Here is a 17085-nt window from a genome sequence, read left to right as displayed (position 1 = left end):
TGTGTAAATTCATGGTCAGACACAGGCCATGACATGCAGATAGAGAAACAGTCTCCTTCTAGGACATACGGAGCCCTGCGTACACCTACTAACACACATATGGATATGTGCACTCTGTTGGTTTGTTTGTTTATTTTATTTTCAAGACAGGGTCTCTCTGTGTAGCCTTGGCTGTCCTGGACTCCCTTTGTAGACCAGGCTGGCCTTGAACTCCAGCGATCCCCCTGCCTCTGCCTCCCAAGTGCTGGGATTAAAGGTGTGCGCCACCATGCCCGGCTGATATGTGCACTCATAAGACATAGACACTTACTATGTCTGCATGGATGTGAGTTACATATAGAGAGCTAAAGGAGGATGGTGACAGCATATTTACATCACATGTAGGTAGGCATACCCATGGACACGCAGCAGTTTTCTGGGGTGGACGCAGTCACTCTAAGATGCACGGCCATGAAGCTACAGAGCCAATTCAGTTACAATCACCTGAAATCTATACAGTCTCAGAGCCAGACCATTTAGGCTTATGAATCTTCTGCCCACAGGGAGAACCTGGAGACCCTGGAGAAGATGGAAGGAAGGTAGGCCCCTCCCTTGGAGGATGCTGTGGCCTCAGGTTGGACCATGACTAAAAAGCCTTGTCTTCCTTAGGGGGAAAAGGGAGATTCAGGCGCCCCAGGAAGAGAAGTAAGTGCTTGAGGCTTTTTAATATTCTGTGATCCCTGATCATGACCCTATGATAAATACTGTTCACCTCTTCCCTGGGACCCTGAATGCTAACTGTTTCCCCTATAGGGTCCTGATGGTCCCAAGGGTGAGCGTGGAGCTCCTGGTAATCCTGGACTCCAGGGTCCTCCAGGTCTCCCCGGGCAGGTCGGTCCTCCTGGCCAGGTGAGTGTCTAGAGTAATGCTAGGACTTGGTGTCAGTAGCTCATTATGTTTCCCGGGCTACCCTCCTGGGATGCCTTGACCTATGTGATTTCCTTATGTTCCACCGTATCCTAGGGGTTCCCTGGTGTCCCAGGAATTACGGGTCCTAAGGTGAGTACGCTCACCTATGTTGGGCAAGGAGTGCCATGACGGGGCTGAGCAAGGTTACGAGACATGTTCCCCTGAATCATTCTGTGTTCCAGGGTGACCGTGGAGAGACTGGATCCAAAGGGGAGCAGGTGAGGTTCCCACCATTTTCATCCACCCAGGCAGCTATGCCCTCCCCTTAAGTGTTTTTGTTTGTTTGTTTGGTTTTGGTTTTTTTCAAGACAGGGTCTCTCTGTGTAGCCTTGGCTGTCCTAGACACACTTTGTAGACCAGGCTGGCCTCGAACTCACGGCGATCCCCCAGCCTCTGCCTCCCAAGTGCTGGGATTAAAGGCGTGCACCACCACTCCCCTTAAATGTACATACACCCCACTGGCTGGGTCCCAGCAGCCAACCTCTTGTCTCTAGGGTCTTCCTGGAGAACGCGGCCTACGAGGAGAACCTGGCAGCTTGCTGGTGAGTCAGCCCTGGCCCTTGACCCTTGCCTGTATGTCCATAGTGGTCACTTTTCTCTTTCCCCTTGCCATGGGACTCTATGGGTTTGGCCCTCTGTGCTCAGTCCCTTCAGTCTCTTGCCCTGGTGGGGTTCCAGTCAAGGAAGCATAGGTGGGAGAGAAGTGCTTCCAGTGGCCTCACACCTGACCTCCGGAGGGAAGGTTTCTCAGGGGACAGTGTGGGGCAGGAGGAGGTAGGGCCTTCTCTTACACGAATAGCTCTTTACCATCTTTGTGTTCCCAGAGTGCGGAGCGGTTCCTGGAAACAGCTGGTATCAAGGTAGGATGCTTAAAAGTGAAGGCAGAGTCAATTGAGGGCCCTAAGGAGACAAGCTGTGTCCACAGGGCCCTGTGGATGAAGTTACGGGCCCTGATCCTATGTATCCTCACTGTCCCTCAGGTGTCAGCCCTGCGGGAGATTGTGGACACCTGGGATGAGAGTTCTGGCAGCTTCCTACCTGTGCCTGAGCGGAGACCTGGCCCCAAGGGGGACCCTGGTGAGCGAGGCCTTCCAGGCAAGGAGGTGAGTGACTGGTGGCTGCTCGGTGGGCACACCCCGCGAAGGACATATTTTTCAAGGCACAGGTGGTCACCCTTCTCCCCCACCCTCCCACCCAGGGTCCCATTGGCTTTCCTGGAGAACGTGGACTGAAGGGAGAACGTGGAGACCCTGGCCCTCAGGGGCCTCCCGGTCTGGCCCTTGGGGAGAGGGGCCCAGCTGGTCCACCTGGCCTTGCTGGGGAACCTGGAAAGCCTGGAATTCCCGGACTCCCGGGCCAGGCTGGTGGCGCAGGGGAAGCAGGAAGGCCAGGAGAGAGGGTGAGCCTGGGGCTGGCCAGGAAGGGGTGGGAGATGACTTGCGAGGCTGGCCTCCCTGAGGATACTGGTCTTACCCAGCTCTTTGTATCCAGGGAGAACGGGGAGAGAAAGGAGAACGCGGAGAACAGGTGGGTGCTGGGGAGGCCACCCTGGAGCAGGCCTTCCTGGAGCCTGCGCTGGCCGGCACAGCTGCCCCCATCTTCTTTTCTTCTGCAGGGCAGAGATGGCCTTCCTGGCCTCCCTGGACCACCTGGCCCTCCCGGTCCCAAGGTGATCACCCAGCCTTGTGCCTGGTGGTAATGATGCTTGCCTAAGATTGGGCTCCAGAAATACTCCATGTAGTATCTTCAACCCCATAACTTTTATGTGATCCTGGGGCCTGAGCTGATCCCTTCACATCCTGTATGACAGACTCATCTTCCCTCTGTGATTTTGTACTTACAGGTGACCATTGAAGAGGCAGGTCCTAGACCCACTAGAGAGCAAGGACCTCCTGGACTCAAGGGTGCTAAGGTCTGTGTGGGGTCAACTTGTAACCCAAGCCCTACTGTGATACTAGGACCTGGCCTGACATCTTCTCTAAACAGGGGGAGCCAGGCAGTGGTGGTGACCCTGGACCTAAAGGAGACAAAGTGAGGCTCCCTACCCCTTACGCCCTGTCTCTATGGGACATACCATGAGTGATAAGACATGTGTGCACACATGGTGAAGAATGTGGCTCAGGCCGTGGCGTTTTGTTTGCAGGGTGTGCCAGGCATCCGAGGAGAACAGGGAGAGCCCGGAAAGAGGGGCCAGGATGGCAGTCCGGTGAGTCCTTGCCCCATAGGTCACACATGTGCAAGAACATGGGTCTTACTTAATGTGTTTTCACATGCAGGGCTGGAGTCAGCACTGCCTAGGAGCGTAAGTTCTGTCCTTGCCTCAGGGGCAGGGTGAGCAGTGAGGAAGCTGCGCTTGGGTATGAGAGCATGGTGCTCTTAGACCTTTTTTTTTTTTAACAGGGTCTGCCGGGAGAGCGCGGTGTGGCCGGGCCTGAAGGGAAGCCGGTGAGTGGCCACGGGAGTTGCTGGCCTAGGATCCGAGGCCCTCACTGTGTGTTTATTACTTGAGGGAGTAAAGCTACGCCCATGTGAAAATTGTAGACACAGGTGCACCGTGTCTTGTCAGGTTTCCTGTGTGTATGTCTGCGTGTCTCTGAGCTATCTCTAAGGGCAGTCACAGGGATATGGTCATCTGTGTCAGAGAGGTGGAAAGTGTAAGGCCCAGACAAAGTCCTTCAGAAGGTGGGAACAGGCCAAAGTGAGGCCTGGACCAAGGTTCATCAGTCTCTTCCTTATGCAGGGTCTGCAAGGCCCAAGGGGGAATCCTGGCCCAGCGGTGAGTACATTAGAACCCTCGCTCTGCTCCTATCCTGTGCCAAGCCACAATGAAAAACACTGCCCACTTTCCCTGGCTGGGGCTGGCTCCTTTCATCAGACTCTTCCTAACAGGGTAGCCATGGAGACCCTGGACCACCTGGTGCCCCGGTGAGTGATGGAGAAACACTGTCTAGTGAGGGTAGGAGAGGGAGGGGACAGTCATCTGTCACTATCCTGGAGCCCAGGCAGACCACACTGACCCCCGTCTTCTGCCGTTACACATTTTTCTAGGGTCTTGCTGGCCCTGCAGGACCCCAGGGACCTTCTGGCCTGAAGGTGAGTGTAGTCACAGAAAGGGAACAGGATGGACCGGTAAAGAAGGAAGGAGATTCCAGGCAAATCTTTTCTCATGATGGAGCTGAGCATATGGTCTCTGGGTCTTTTACAGGGGGAACCTGGAGAGACAGGACCCCCAGGACGGGTGAGTGGTATAGCCCTCAGGGTAGGCTACAAGGACACTTGTGGGGTTGGCACTGTTCTGAACTCCTTCTTCTAGGGTCTACCTGGACCTACTGGAGCTGTGGGACTGCCTGGCCCTCCTGGCCCTTCAGGCCTCGTGGTGAGTGAGCTGTAGTAGGGGTACCATGTCCTAGCTGCCGTGTTTCATGGGGTCCACACTCTCCAGTGCCCATTGCCCTCGCTCCATATGACCCCCGTATCTGCTCACTCCCACCAGGGTCCACAAGGGTCACCAGGTTTGCCTGGACAAGTGGTAAGTCGTGGCCATCTTAGGCTGGGCTCCCGGGGTTAAGGGTCACTTATGCAGGTCCGTGACGGAGCCCTTTCTTTTCAGGGGGAGACAGGGAAGCCGGGACCCCCAGGTCGTGATGGTACCAGTGGAAAGGATGGAGAAAGGGGAGGACCTGGTGTGCCAGTAGGTGTTTCAGGAGAGCTGTTGAGGGGCTCTGTGCCCAGCTGGCTGGGCAGGGGCTGGGTGCCGGGGACAGGGTAACAAAGAGACCACATTCCTCACTCTGCTCTTTCGTAGGGGTTACCAGGTCTGCCAGGCCCTGTTGGTCCTAAAGGAGAACCCGGGCTTGTGGGGGCCCCTGGACAGGTGACAGTTGGCTCTGCTCCCGACTTCCCGCTCACCCCTAAGCCTCGGTTTCCATCTACCATCTGGGATGGCAGGATGGGGTGGAGGAAGGGTGGCTAGGCTGCTCACTAGGTGTTCCCCACAGGTGGTGGCTGGGCCCCCTGGAGCAAAAGGAGAGAAGGTGAGTAGGCAGGAGAGTTGAAAGAAAGGGCTAAGGAGTGGGGAGGGAAAGAAACCCATTGAGTCTTCTATTGTCAGGGAGCTCCAGGGGACCTTGCTGGAGGCCTGCTGGGTGAGCCGGTAAGTGTGACACCCCTGAAAACAGGGCTTCTTTGACCCATAGTTTATCTATCCTCATGACTCTTAGCTTTCCCGATACCCCCCCCACATTTGACCCTGGCCTCAGGACTAACTCCTTAACGATTCATTTGTTTGTCACTGACACCTATGTCGTCGGATGGCCCCTTATGTCTATAGGGAGCCAAAGGTGACCGAGGACTGCCTGGACCACGGGGTGAAAAAGTGAGTGGGTCTGGGCTTCCAGCACAAGTGGTGGGCAGAGTAGGGGGTGAGGCTGGAAGGCCAGGGGCCCTTACCATCCTCTGTGTGCAGGGTGAAGCTGGCCGCGCAGGAGAGCCTGGGGACCCTGGGGAAGATGTAAGTCTAGGGTCTGGGCAAGAGCAAGCGTGGTTTGACCATGAAAGCAAAGACCACCTTGGTCTTGTTCTATCTCTGAACCTGTGTTCTCTGTCTCAAGGCCACATGCCTTTGGCTTCTATACTTGTGGATCCAAGCTTGGCTCCTATGTGCCCACCCTTGGCCATGGTTCCTCACTGTGGCTGAGCCCATGTATGTCTGTTAGTTACTGCCTCATGCCCCAGGTCTCGCGGCACAGCAGATTCTCTTCAGGCCTCTGCTTGGTCATGTGTTTATAATCTTGTGTCCCATCCCTGTCTGTCTGAGTACACATCTGTGGTCACATCTGAGTTCCCTGATGGAGTTTCCATTGAGCACCACATCTGTTGTTCCTCATGTTTGCACGCTCACGTGTGAGCTCTGTGTGCCTGTGGTCATGGCTGAACTCCCACACGTCTGTGGTCACATCTGGGCCTCCCTTGGCCTGTGCCCTCAGCAGCCTATGGTCCTGTTTGAGTTCTCTTAGGCTCTTAATCATCTCTGTTCCCTTGGGAATATTTTTGGTCCATATAGAATGTTCGCATTTTTACACTTTTTTAAAAAAATGTGTGTGTGAGTGTTTTGCCTGCATGTTTATTTGTGCACCGCCTGCCTGCCTATCACCCTTGGAAGCCAGAAAGGACATCGGAACCCTTGGGAATGAAGTTGTAGACAGTTGTGAGCTGCCACGTATGTGTGCTGGGAATTGAACCTAGGTCCTTTGGAAGAGCAGCCAGTGCTCTTAACCTCTGAATCATCTCTCCAGTTTGAATTATTTATTTATTTACTTATGTATTTATATTTCTTAGGGTCAAAAGGGGGCTCCAGGACTCAAAGGTCTCAAGGTACATTTATGTGGAAAGGTCTTTGCTTCCGGTCATGGGCTTATGACTCCTTAAGCCTGATAAGACCTCTCTTTCCCTCAAAGGGTGAGCCAGGTGTTGGGGTTCAGGGCCCTCCTGGGCCGACTGGTCCTCCAGGTATGAAGGTGAGTCAGTACCCATCATGGCTCCTGAGGTGGGAGGAAGGAGTCTAGGGCTTGACTTGGGAAGGTGTCCTCCTGTGACTACTCCCCCTTCTCATCTGTTTCAGGGAGACTTGGGCCCCCCTGGTGCCCCTGGTGCTCCTGGTGTTGTTGGCTTCCCTGGTCAGACAGGACCTCGAGGAGAGATGGGACAACCAGGGCCTGTCGGAGAGCGGGTAAGAGGGACCTTGGGACCTCTGACTCTGGTAGCGGGAGAGGAGGGAGGGACTCGGTCCTTTCCATCATGGTGCTCAGTGTTTAGAAGAAGAGAAGGATGGGTCCCAAGCCACCCCCTATCTCCTTTGTCCCGTCTTCCTATAGGGTCTGGCAGGCCCTCCAGGGAGAGAAGGTGCCCCAGGTCCCTTGGGACCACCTGGACAACCAGGCTCAGCGGTGAGTAGAATAGCCTGAACGGCCCAAGTCTTCTCATGTGAGGGTTATCGGTGGGGACTAGGTCATGAGGGTGGGCATGTGGAGACTTCCAGGCCGTAGCTTCCTCACCTCCCTCTGCTCCACAGGGAGCGCCTGGTGCCTCTGGACTCAAAGGAGACAAGGTGGGTGGAGTGCTGCTGGCTCTCTCCTGTGCCTCTGTCACTCCGCAGCTTTCACTGCACTCCTGTAATCCTCTGTCCTCTACTGAGTCCCCTGACTTACTCCTGCTGTCCTGCTGACCTCTAGGGAGACCCAGGAGCAGGGCCGCCTGGGCCCCGAGGCGAGCGTGGTGAGCCAGGTGTCCGGGTATGTATGTCTTTAGCCCAGGCAGGGCTCACCACCCCTCTGTCACAGTGCTTGTCTCAGACAGGCAACCGCTGAGTCACTGAACCTAATGTCACCATTCAGGGTGAAGACGGCCACCCTGGCCAGGAAGGACTTCGTGGACTCATGGTATGTGCTGTTGGAAAAAGCCCCAGGGGTATGACTTCAATTCCCTGCCCGACTGCACACTGTCCTGGCCCTCTGGCTCTCTTTGTTGCCTGTCCTTTCTCTCTCTCTCTCTCTCTCTCTCTCTCTCTCTCTCTCTCTCTCTCTCTCTCTTTTGAGACAGGGTTTCTCTGTGTAGCCTTGGCTGTCCTGGACTCACTTTGTAGACCAGGCTGGCCTCGAACTCACAGCGACCCGCCTGCCTCTGCCTCCCCTTACTCTTTCTCTTATTCCCTCTCAGTCTGTCTTACTCTGTCCCTTGAGCTGCCTCACTAGTCCTCCAAAATTCCCATAGCTCATAGTCATTTTTTTTCCCCACACAGGGGCCCCCTGGCAGCCGGGGAGAGCGAGGGGAGAAGGTAAGAATGTGGAAGAAAGGCCCTTGGGGTGACTGGGGGTGATGGTGGACATTGTAATTAAGGTCTGCGCTGCCCCGCCCCCCAACCAACCAACTTAAGTGAGAGTCATATCCTTCTACCCAATAGGGTGACTCTGGAACTGCAGGGCTCAAGGGTGACAAGGTAAGTATGGTCCTTGGGGAGGACTGGAGCAGGAGACTGGGGTGCTCCTGATTCTTCTGACTCCTACTTGCCCCTCAGGGTGACTCGGCTGTGATTGAGGGGCCTCCAGGGCCACGGGGTGCCAAAGGGGACATGGTGAGTGGGTCTAGCTCAGACGTGAACTGGCTGTGGGAAAGAGTTCTGTGGGATCGGCCAAGGTGGGCCAAGAACTCAGCTTTCCAGAACACGAGGGCCATCTGGCTCCTGACCTCTGACCTCTGACCTCTGACCTAGGGTGAACGAGGGCCTCGAGGCATAGATGGTGACAAAGGACCCCGGGGAGAAAGTGGGAGTCCTGGCGACAAGGTATAAGGAAGAGGATGGGTTCTCCTCATGGGGTCCTACAGGGGTACCCCAGATGGTGTCTTGATTCTGTCCTTTCTTTCTGTCTCTCCTAAAGGGCTCCAAAGGAGAGCCTGGTGACAGAGGCCTGGCTGGATCCATCGGAGTTCGAGGACTCACGGGACCCAAGGCAAGTTCCACCCTGGGCTTAGTCACTGACCCCTCACAGCTACCATGACCATTGTTGTGTTAGAGGAATCTAGGTCTCCTTGGACACATGTGTGTTCACACATGACCTGTGTGCAGGCTGGGCCCTGGCTTACTGGCTCACCAAGTGACTGCACGTGCCAGCATGGTTATACTAAAGGGCTTGCCTCAATCTGTTCCCCACAGGGCGAGCCAGGTGCTGCTGGGACCCCTGGTGAGCCGGTAAGATGCCCCGATCCCGTAGAGAACCCCCTGTCTTCACAAGGCCCCATTCTCATGATGGCCAGGCCCATGTAGGCTTTTAGGGACCTAACTTTTATGACCTTACTTTTTCCAGAAGCTCCTACCTCTATAGTGAATGCTATGATGGTGACCCCAGGCCATGCTGACCCTTGACCCATGGCGATGGGTGGTGACTGGAGTTCCCTGTCTGTAATCTAGGGTGATTCCTTTTGATCTCCCACTTTCCTTCTAACACCCTTTCTCCCCCAGGGAGCCCCAGGAAAGGATGGAGCCCCTGGTTTCCGAGGAGACAAAGGAGATATTGGCTTCACGGGTCCCCGAGGCCTCAAGGTGAGAAAGAATCTCTTTTCTTTTCTGGCCAAGATGGCCTGGTGTTGGAGAAAAAGGGGCCTAGGGTCAGATTTGGGAGCTCAGATTACATAGCGTTGGCTCAGGTTGGTAGTAAGAGTTAGTTTTGAAGTCAAAGATTCAAGGTGAGACAGAAATGGCTCGTTTAAAAATGTTTGGACCAGCTGGGCATGGTGGCGCACACCTTTAATCCCAGCACTTTGGAGGCAGAGGCAGGTGGATCGTTGTGAGTTCGAGGTCAGCCTGGTCTACAAAGCAAGTCTAGGACAGCCAAGGCTACACAGAGAAACGCGGTCTTGAAAAACAAAAAATGTTTGGACCCAGGTGCTCACTTAGCCCAGGCTAGCTTTGACCTTGCTATGTAGCTAAGCCTGGACTTGAACTCCTGACCCTCCTACCTCTACCTCTGAAGTGCTGAAGTTACAGATGTGTGCCATCACACCTCACAGAGAAGTTGTTTTCTTATCTTCTTTCCTACCTTAGGGTGAAAGAGGAATAAAGGGAGCCTGTGGCCTTGATGGACAAAAAGGAGATAAGGTATACATGTAATAGGAGATTCTGGGGCTGATGCCAGGGACTATGGGGGCTGATGCGGGGGCCGTGGGGCTGATACGGGGGACTATGGGGGCTGATGCGGGGCCTGTGCAGCTGATGCAGGGGCAGTGGAGCTGATGCAGGAGCTGTGGGGCTGATGCGGGGGACTATGGGGGCTGATGCAGGGGCCGTGGGACTGATGCAAGGGACTATGGTTGCTGATGCGGAGGCTGTGGGGCTGATGCGGGGGACTATGGGGGCTGATGCGGGGCCTGTGCAGCTGATGCAGGGGCAGTGGAGCTGATGCAGGAGCTGTGGGGAAGATGCGGGGGACTATGGGGGCTGATGCAGGGGCCGTGGGACTGATGCAGGGGCCGTGGAAGCTGATGTGGGGGCTGTGGGAGCTGATGTGGGGGTTGTGGGGCTGATGTGGGGGTTGTGGGGCTGATGTGGGGGTTGTGGGGCTGATGTGGAGGCCATGAGGGCTGGTGCCGGGACTGCGGGTGCTGGGGCCCAAGGCTCATTCCTTTACCTGATACTTCCAGGGAGAAGCTGGTTTTCCTGGACGCCCTGGGTTGGCAGGACGGAAAGGAGACCCGGTGAGTGTCAGGGTACACCCTAAATTAAGAGGAGGTGCTGACTAGAGAGTCAACCTCACATTTTCTTTCCTCTAGGGAGAGCCTGGTTTGCCGGGTCAGTCTGGGGCTCCAGGCAAGGAGGGCCTGATCGGTCCCAAGGTACAGGGGCTCTTAATAATGGGCACCATTAGGGTGGAGTCGGGACAAAGAGAGCCACGATAGGGTCAAGGAAGGTTGTGGCTTTCGGGGGTCATATGTGGCTGTTTTTGAGATTTCAGGGGAGGCTTGGGGTCACAGTCAAGAGTTACGGTGAAAGGGGGGAAGGCAAAGCGGGGGTGAGGTGTCATGTTGAATCAAGGTAGAGCTTGGGTGGGGTTGCTCTCGTGGGGTCATAGAAGGGACAAGAACAGGTGCTTGGCTCGTACACTGTGGAGGGCATTGGGCCAGGGGACTCAGGAAGCCCAAGGATACACCAGAGCAGAAGGGTGTCAGAGCTGACAGTATTTCCTGCTTCTTCTGTTTCCAGGGGGACAGAGGCTTTGATGGGCAGTCAGGACCCAAGGGTGACCAAGGCGAGAAAGGGGAAAGGGTAAGTTGAGGTCGAGGTTTGTGATCTGAAGGAAGCACTGTCTCTGCAAGTGGTTTCATCTTGAAGTGATTTGTTTTGTTGTTTTTTGTTTTGTTTTGTTTGTTTGTTTTTCAAGACAGGGTTTCTCTGTGTGGCCTTGGCTGTCCTGGACTCGCTTTGTAGACCAGGCTTGCCTCGAACTCACTAAGACCCTGGGATTAAAGGCGTGCACCACCATGTCCGGCATGAGGTGGTTCTAATCACCAACCCTGTTCTATCTTTCCACAGGGCCCCCCAGGAGTTGGGGGCTTCCCAGGCCCCAGGGGGAATGACGGCTCCAGTGGTCCCCCGGGGCCACCTGGTGGTGCTGGTCCCAAAGGCCCTGAAGGGCTTCAGGGTCAGAAGGTAAAGGTCCCAACTGTAATGCCTGACCCTTGACCCTACCCTCCTTACTTTTGTTTTTAGACAGGGTGGCTTAGAACTCTCTATGTAGACCAGGCTAGGCTCAAATTCAGAGTTTGGCTTGCTTCTGCCTCCCCGGTGCTGAGATTAAAGACGTGTGCCACCATGCCTGCTGGCATTTTTGTTTTAAATTTTATTCTTCACTCTATGTGTATGAATGTATGCCTGAACATACATTTTTGTGTCGTGTGTGTGCCGGGTGCCTGAGAAGGGCAGAGAAGGCATCAGATCCCCGGGAACTGGAATTGCAGATGATTGTGAGCAGCCATGTGGGTGCTGGTAACCGGGCATGGGTCCTCTTTAGAACATCTCCAGGCCTGGAGAGATGGCTCAGAGGTTAAGAGCATTGTCTGATCTTCAAAAGGTCACGAGTTCAATTCCCAGCAACCACATGGTGGCTCACAACCATCTATAATGAGATCTGGTGCCCTCTTCTGGCAGGCAGGTGTTACATGCAGACAGAGCACTGTACACATAATAAATAAATTTTTTAAAAAAGAGGAACTTTGTCCAGCCTGGCTGAGGATTAAACCCAGAGCTTTATATGTGCTAATTGAGGGCTGCATTGCTGAGCTACACTTCCAGCACCCTACCTTTCCTGCCTCTAAATCCTGAACCTACACTCAGTGCCTTGATCTCCAATGCTCCAGTCTCTGAAGCTGTGCTCCTCCACCTGCCTGTATTCTGACCCAAATTGTCACTGACCCTGCCTACTTGGTCCTTGCGTCTGACAGGGTGAGCGAGGTCCCCCCGGAGAGAGTGTGGTGGGGGCTCCTGGTGCTCCCGGCGCCCCCGGTGAGAGAGGGGAGCAGGTGAGTGTCGGTTCCTGGGCTTGGAGTCAGAGGCTAGCATGACCTCTGGTCTGTCACAACCTGGTCACATCTGTTGCACACAGGGGCGACCCGGACCTGCTGGCCCCCGTGGGGAGAAGGGAGAAGCTGCGCTGACCGTGAGTTTAGCCTGGGTGGGATGGGCCACCTAGTCCCAGTCCCGGGCTCTCGACTTGATATGGGTTGCCTTTGCCTCCTGCATTATGCGAGCCCGTGATTCATGGGTTCCTCAGGGTCCTTGTGGTCTTGTGTTCCCAGGAGGATGACATCCGGGGCTTTGTGCGTCAGGAGATGAGTCAGCATTGTGGTGAGTGGGTCTAGTGTGAACTCCCCTGCCCCAACCCCATCCAGGGACACCTAGATGGGAGGCTGGCGAGTCCCCAGAACTTACAGAGGGCCAGCATGCAAATGCAGATGCTACAGAACAGACATGCTAACAGGACATCCTTAAAGGAGACAGACAGACAGATGTAGGCGGCTGCATAGTGTTCTGATGACTGTGTGGAGGGGTAGAGTGAGGAGCAGAGCTGGTCCCAGCAGCTGGGACACAGGTGTGGGAGTGATGGTTTCTTCCTGTCATGACTGCTTTCCTGTCTGCATCTCCTGACCCCGACTTCCTTCAGCCCTTGCTTCCCTGGTCCTATTCCCAACTTCTCATTCCTGTTGGTTCAGCTCCCCTATGTTTCTTCCTGTCTGGCTTTTTTGGGGGGGGGGTTGAGACAGGGTTTCTCTGTGTAGCCTTGACTATCCTGGACTCACTTTGTAGTCCAGGCTGGCCTCGAACTCACAGCGATCCGCCTGCCCATGCCTCCTGAGTGCTGGGATTAAAGGCGTGCGTCACCACCGCCCGGCGGCGTTTCTTCCTGTCTCTCTGCTTCCTCCCTCCTCTTCACCTCTCACCTGTTGTCTCTTCTCATTCCTTCGCCTCTCACTGGCTTTCCTGCTATCTTGCTGTGTCTTGCCCCACCCACGTGTCTTCTGTCTGTTTCTCCTCCATCCTCCGTCTTTTCTTTCTCTCTTGTTCTACACTTCTCGTGACCTCATACTATCCTTTCTGTCCCTTCCAGCCTGCCAGGGCCAGTTTATTGCGTCTGGATCACGTGAGTAGCTTTCTCTATCTAGAGCTTCCTTCATCCAAGGCACTGGCTGCTCTGCCCATCATTTGGGTCCTCTCAGCAGGGGGTGTGGCTAGGGTGGCTGACCATGATAGCCATAAATGTCATAACCCACTCTGTGCTCCAGGACCCCTCCCTGGTTATGCTGCGGATACAGCTGGCCCCCAGCTCCACCATGTGCCCGTGCTCCGGGTCTCTCATGTAGAGGAGGAAGGTGAGGCTGACGGCCCATGGGGCGTGTACAGGGTGGGTACAGATGCTCATTATGGGTCTTGATGCATCGAGGCACATTGCATGTATATAGAGTCCACACACAGGACACGCACACATTTCTGCACATGGCGGGGAGGTGGATGTTATCCACTCTATCCCAGAACCAGCAGGGTCTCCTCACAGCATACCCCACCCTGCCTGCAGGCCAGGTGCCCCCTGAAGACGATGATGACTTCTCCGAGTACTCAGTGTATTCTGTGGAGGACTACCAGGACCCCGAAGTTCCTTGGGATGGTGATGGTGAGATTAAGGGCTGGGACCAGAGAGGTTCAGGCAGTGCCAGACAGCCCACCCTGCTGTTGATCTTGTGTTGATTCCTGACTCCTCTGATCCCCAATCACTTAACCGCCAATGACCCCTAGATCCTTGCTCCCTACCACTGGATGAGGGCTCCTGTACTGCCTACACCCTGCGCTGGTACCATCGGGCTGTGCCTGGTGGCACGGCCTGTCATCCCTTTGTCTATGGTGGCTGCGGAGGGAATGCCAACCGTTTCGGAACCCGTGAGGCGTGTGAGCGCCGCTGTCCACCCCAAGGGGTCCACAGCCAGAAAACAGGTAGGGGCGTAGATTCTCTCAATGAAGGCTGTACGGACATGAATAAGTGCCTGGGAAAGAAGCTCCCTGAGGCTGGGGGACCTCCAGCTGCCACATCAAAGAACTGGCTCCATATCTCCAGCTGGGGAGCCTGCATGGTCCCTCTGCGTGTTCTTTTTTGCTAAGGGTCCCTCTCTGAGTCAAAGCACACCCCCCCATCCCTCATGCATGCTTTGCCATGTTTCTGTTCCGACCCTATGTTGGGAAAGGAGTTGAGACGGGCTGACTGTTTTCTGATGTGTTCCATGCAGGTGCTGCCTAGGGCTGAAGTCCGGATGACGCGTTTGATGGGCAACAGTCCCTGGAAGGTGGCAGGGCTCAGCACAGGGTCCTGCTGTCCTCCACTCGGTGCTAGAGTTGTGTGTGCACATGAGCGTGTGTGCGTGTCCACTATTTCAGCGACTTGGTCCTGTGGGTCTGGCCTTACCCCCCGTGGACAAGTCCCCATTGTGGTGCCTGCTTTCCTGGCAGATGACTCACTGTTGGGGGTGGCTGTGGGCAGTGAATGGATGTGACTGGTGTCCAACCTGCCCCTTGACCCCAAGGCTGTGATGCCATGGTGCTGATTCGGGGGTGGGGTGGGGTGGGGTGGGGAGGGCATTAAAGCTGCTCTTTTAAAAGGCTCTTGTTGTTGGCTGTTTGGGTGAGATGGTGTATCAGGAGGCAGATTTCCCTTGGGGGAAGGGGTAGTCAGCATCATATCCCATGGCATAGAGTCCTCAGACTTGGCCCTTGTTATTTTTCTATTCTCTTAGTCCCCTAACTTGTCCCCCCAGATGAAATAGGGTGGGGGCTAAGGGGGTGTCCTTACTGCTCCCTGGGAGGGCATGAGTCATAGGTGGGGTGCTGCCTCATGCTCCCTACCCCAGGAGGCTGGGGGAGATAAATGGCCTTGCAGTAGTGTAAAGGGTCAGGCCGTAGGGACCGTGTTGCCTGGCCCTAGTCTCAGCAGCCCCTGCAGGCCCAGCCTACCCGAGGAGGAAGCTGGTATCTCGGTATGAGTGACATTGGGTCGGGATGGGAAGGCTCTGGGGTTGAGGGGGCATGGGGTTTGGGTGAGTGGAGGTGCCTGAACCTGGGAGGCTCTTGGGGTCCCTGGCTGCTCTGCTTCACTTGCCCCCCCTTTTTCCCCCATTGCTGTCCTTCCTCGATCAGCGTGTGTTCAGAACATGGGATTTCCTGCTTCTGAGTGTTTCTTTCCACCTACCTGTCTCCAGGGCGGTTTGTCTTCCTGCCTTGTCTTCCCCTGTCTTTCTTTATCTCACCCCATTCATCTCTTTCTCCTTCTGCTCCTCCTCCCACTGCCAATGCCGTTTCCTTCTCTGCCTCTGGATGTCCTTGCGCCCTTAGCTTCCGCTTGTTCTCATTCTGTCATCCCCGGGGCTCTTAGACAGGGGCTCAGTGTGTACCCCAGTCTGGCTTCAAACTCGGATCCTGGCTCAGCACCCTGAGTGCTGGGATTATAGACACACGATGCCACCATGCCTCAGTACGCGCGCATGTTCATTCCTTCTGTCTGGCTCCTGTCTCTGTCTGGTCCTGTTTTGGCTTTCTTCTTTCTTCCGCTTTGTTTCTGTGTGGCTGACCCTGGCCTGGCCTTGGTGATCTCTCCATCCAACCCCTCCTTGCCTCTTGCTTCTTGTAGCCTGTCTCCTTCCAATGAACCGCAGCTGTGGAGGCCAGACCCTTGAGCCTGTTTTCTCCCTACAGCCTTACCACGTGATGACCGGGTGGGCACTGGTGATGCTCATGGTCCTGATGTTGGGTAGGGTCCTGTTCGTCCCAGGGACCCCTATCCCCACCTTCCAGCTCCTCCCTCAGAACTATCTGGAGACAGCTCCCTACTCTGTAGCCTCGGACAGCCCCTCAGCTACCACCACGGGGCCCTCAGCTTTCCGGAGCAAGTCTAAAGCCAATCTTCACCTGGGCACACGGGTCACACTCTCCTTGGATGTCCCCATTGGTCTCCTGCAGATCCTCCTGGAGCAGTCTCGGAGCAAGGCTGCCAGGGATCGGGCTGCCACTAACGCCCAAATACTGGCCCGCGTTGGCCGCCGCTGAGACTGAGGAAGGGGGTCACGAAGATGGCGTTGCCCTGGATGAGAGGTTCCGGCGGACAGCAGCAAAGCTGGACAGTATTGCATCTAGGCAGAGCATACCGAGGCATCACCACAGTGGGCCACCGCCACAGCTTCTGCATCTCTGCATTATGTTTATACAGCCATACAGTGCGTTGCCGTGCGTCTGTGCCCCTCACACCTAATGTTTGAACATCCTGGACACTGGCATGTATGTTTGCTATATGGAATCCTGCCTTGCCTGCTGTGCCTGGCAGCCACAGAGCATCTTGATACCACCATGTGAACTATGTCATTAAATGTTAAGGAGGCTCAACACAGTGCACAGTGCTGCCCCTGAGATCCATCTACAGCCACAGGCCTGGGACACACACACACACACACACACACACACACACACACACACACACACACACACACACACCGCCACACACACCTGAGGCTGCTACACCAGAGAGTGATGACAAGGATCATAAACTTGTTTGTGGTTTTGTTTTAGAGACAGTCTTGCAATGGAAACTACATGTTCTAGAACTTGCTAGTAGCAATCCTTCTGCCCCTGCCTTCTGTGTGTTAGGGTCACAAGTATGTGTCATCACCTCTGATGACATGCTTGTTTGGTGCTCTGTTCGGTAGTGCCCTACTTAATTAGGTGTACTTATCAGATGCATCTCCAGACACTGGCACAGATGACCACATGTGAGGTGTGTGTGTGTGTGTGTGTGTGTGTGTACATACATGCTGAGTCTCTGCCTGCTCTAAGTCTCTGACAGCTGTGTGTGTGTGTGTGTGTGTGTGTGTGTGTGTGTGTGAGCAAAGGTTGGAAAGAGAGGGTGTTTGACTCCCAAATATACACACAACACACAGCCAAGCATTATCCTAGCCACACCCCAGCAACCCGGCCAGGTCCATGACATGGCTCAGGGTGGAGGGAGTGGCTACTTCTGGGGCTCCAGGCCAACTCTGTGCTTTCCTTGATGGATTGTCCTA

The 17085-nt window shown here is 55.1% G+C and overlaps 2 protein-coding genes across 3 annotated transcripts in view; both read left to right on the top strand.

The window, feature by feature from the left end:
• The window catches only part of COL7A1 (collagen type VII alpha 1 chain), a 33183-nt gene extending 18577 nt beyond the window's left edge, over nucleotides 1–14606 (top strand). For both annotated transcript variants that reach the window (XM_084752530.1, XM_084752529.1), the window contains exons 66-119: nucleotides 543–578; nucleotides 649–684; nucleotides 793–888; nucleotides 1003–1038; nucleotides 1131–1166; nucleotides 1443–1490; nucleotides 1773–1808; nucleotides 1929–2051; nucleotides 2147–2347; nucleotides 2440–2475; nucleotides 2564–2617; nucleotides 2792–2860; nucleotides 2935–2979; nucleotides 3092–3154; nucleotides 3349–3393; nucleotides 3689–3724; nucleotides 3838–3873; nucleotides 3997–4041; nucleotides 4154–4186; nucleotides 4262–4324; nucleotides 4442–4477; nucleotides 4559–4639; nucleotides 4754–4822; nucleotides 4947–4982; nucleotides 5060–5101; nucleotides 5279–5323; nucleotides 5414–5458; nucleotides 6286–6321; nucleotides 6405–6464; nucleotides 6569–6676; nucleotides 6822–6893; nucleotides 7019–7054; nucleotides 7179–7238; nucleotides 7341–7385; nucleotides 7745–7780; nucleotides 7907–7942; nucleotides 8021–8077; nucleotides 8216–8287; nucleotides 8382–8453; nucleotides 8657–8692; nucleotides 8963–9043; nucleotides 9545–9598; nucleotides 10141–10194; nucleotides 10270–10332; nucleotides 10700–10762; nucleotides 11030–11146; nucleotides 11938–12015; nucleotides 12099–12152; nucleotides 12292–12340; nucleotides 13101–13133; nucleotides 13276–13362; nucleotides 13566–13661; nucleotides 13784–13978; nucleotides 14269–14606. In XM_084752530.1, coding sequence (XP_084608656.1) covers nucleotides 543–578; nucleotides 649–684; nucleotides 793–888; nucleotides 1003–1038; nucleotides 1131–1166; nucleotides 1443–1490; nucleotides 1773–1808; nucleotides 1929–2051; nucleotides 2147–2347; nucleotides 2440–2475; nucleotides 2564–2617; nucleotides 2792–2860; nucleotides 2935–2979; nucleotides 3092–3154; nucleotides 3349–3393; nucleotides 3689–3724; nucleotides 3838–3873; nucleotides 3997–4041; nucleotides 4154–4186; nucleotides 4262–4324; nucleotides 4442–4477; nucleotides 4559–4639; nucleotides 4754–4822; nucleotides 4947–4982; nucleotides 5060–5101; nucleotides 5279–5323; nucleotides 5414–5458; nucleotides 6286–6321; nucleotides 6405–6464; nucleotides 6569–6676; nucleotides 6822–6893; nucleotides 7019–7054; nucleotides 7179–7238; nucleotides 7341–7385; nucleotides 7745–7780; nucleotides 7907–7942; nucleotides 8021–8077; nucleotides 8216–8287; nucleotides 8382–8453; nucleotides 8657–8692; nucleotides 8963–9043; nucleotides 9545–9598; nucleotides 10141–10194; nucleotides 10270–10332; nucleotides 10700–10762; nucleotides 11030–11146; nucleotides 11938–12015; nucleotides 12099–12152; nucleotides 12292–12340; nucleotides 13101–13133; nucleotides 13276–13362; nucleotides 13566–13661; nucleotides 13784–13978; nucleotides 14269–14279 — 3288 coding nt within the window. In that variant the 3' untranslated portion in view covers nucleotides 14280–14606. The remainder of the gene's footprint in view (nucleotides 1–542; nucleotides 579–648; nucleotides 685–792; nucleotides 889–1002; nucleotides 1039–1130; nucleotides 1167–1442; nucleotides 1491–1772; nucleotides 1809–1928; nucleotides 2052–2146; nucleotides 2348–2439; nucleotides 2476–2563; nucleotides 2618–2791; nucleotides 2861–2934; nucleotides 2980–3091; nucleotides 3155–3348; nucleotides 3394–3688; nucleotides 3725–3837; nucleotides 3874–3996; nucleotides 4042–4153; nucleotides 4187–4261; nucleotides 4325–4441; nucleotides 4478–4558; nucleotides 4640–4753; nucleotides 4823–4946; nucleotides 4983–5059; nucleotides 5102–5278; nucleotides 5324–5413; nucleotides 5459–6285; nucleotides 6322–6404; nucleotides 6465–6568; nucleotides 6677–6821; nucleotides 6894–7018; nucleotides 7055–7178; nucleotides 7239–7340; nucleotides 7386–7744; nucleotides 7781–7906; nucleotides 7943–8020; nucleotides 8078–8215; nucleotides 8288–8381; nucleotides 8454–8656; nucleotides 8693–8962; nucleotides 9044–9544; nucleotides 9599–10140; nucleotides 10195–10269; nucleotides 10333–10699; nucleotides 10763–11029; nucleotides 11147–11937; nucleotides 12016–12098; nucleotides 12153–12291; nucleotides 12341–13100; nucleotides 13134–13275; nucleotides 13363–13565; nucleotides 13662–13783; nucleotides 13979–14268) is intronic.
• Nucleotides 14607–14804: 198 nt separating this feature from the next.
• On the top strand, nucleotides 14805–16509 carry UCN2 (urocortin 2). Its single transcript, XM_084752783.1, has one exon. It carries the CDS (start codon nucleotides 15677–15679, stop codon nucleotides 16076–16078), a length of 402 nt encoding a protein of 133 aa, XP_084608909.1. The 5' UTR covers nucleotides 14805–15676; the 3' UTR covers nucleotides 16079–16509.
• Nucleotides 16510–17085: the final 576 nt, after the last annotated feature.

The sequence above is a fragment of the Acomys minous genome, assembly GCF_964271855.1.
Source record: "Acomys minous genome assembly, chromosome: 13".
NCBI lineage: Eukaryota > Metazoa > Chordata > Mammalia > Rodentia > Muridae > Acomys > Acomys minous.
The sequence above is the reverse complement of the archived record's forward strand: the minus strand, read 5'-3'. Positions and strand labels throughout refer to the sequence as shown.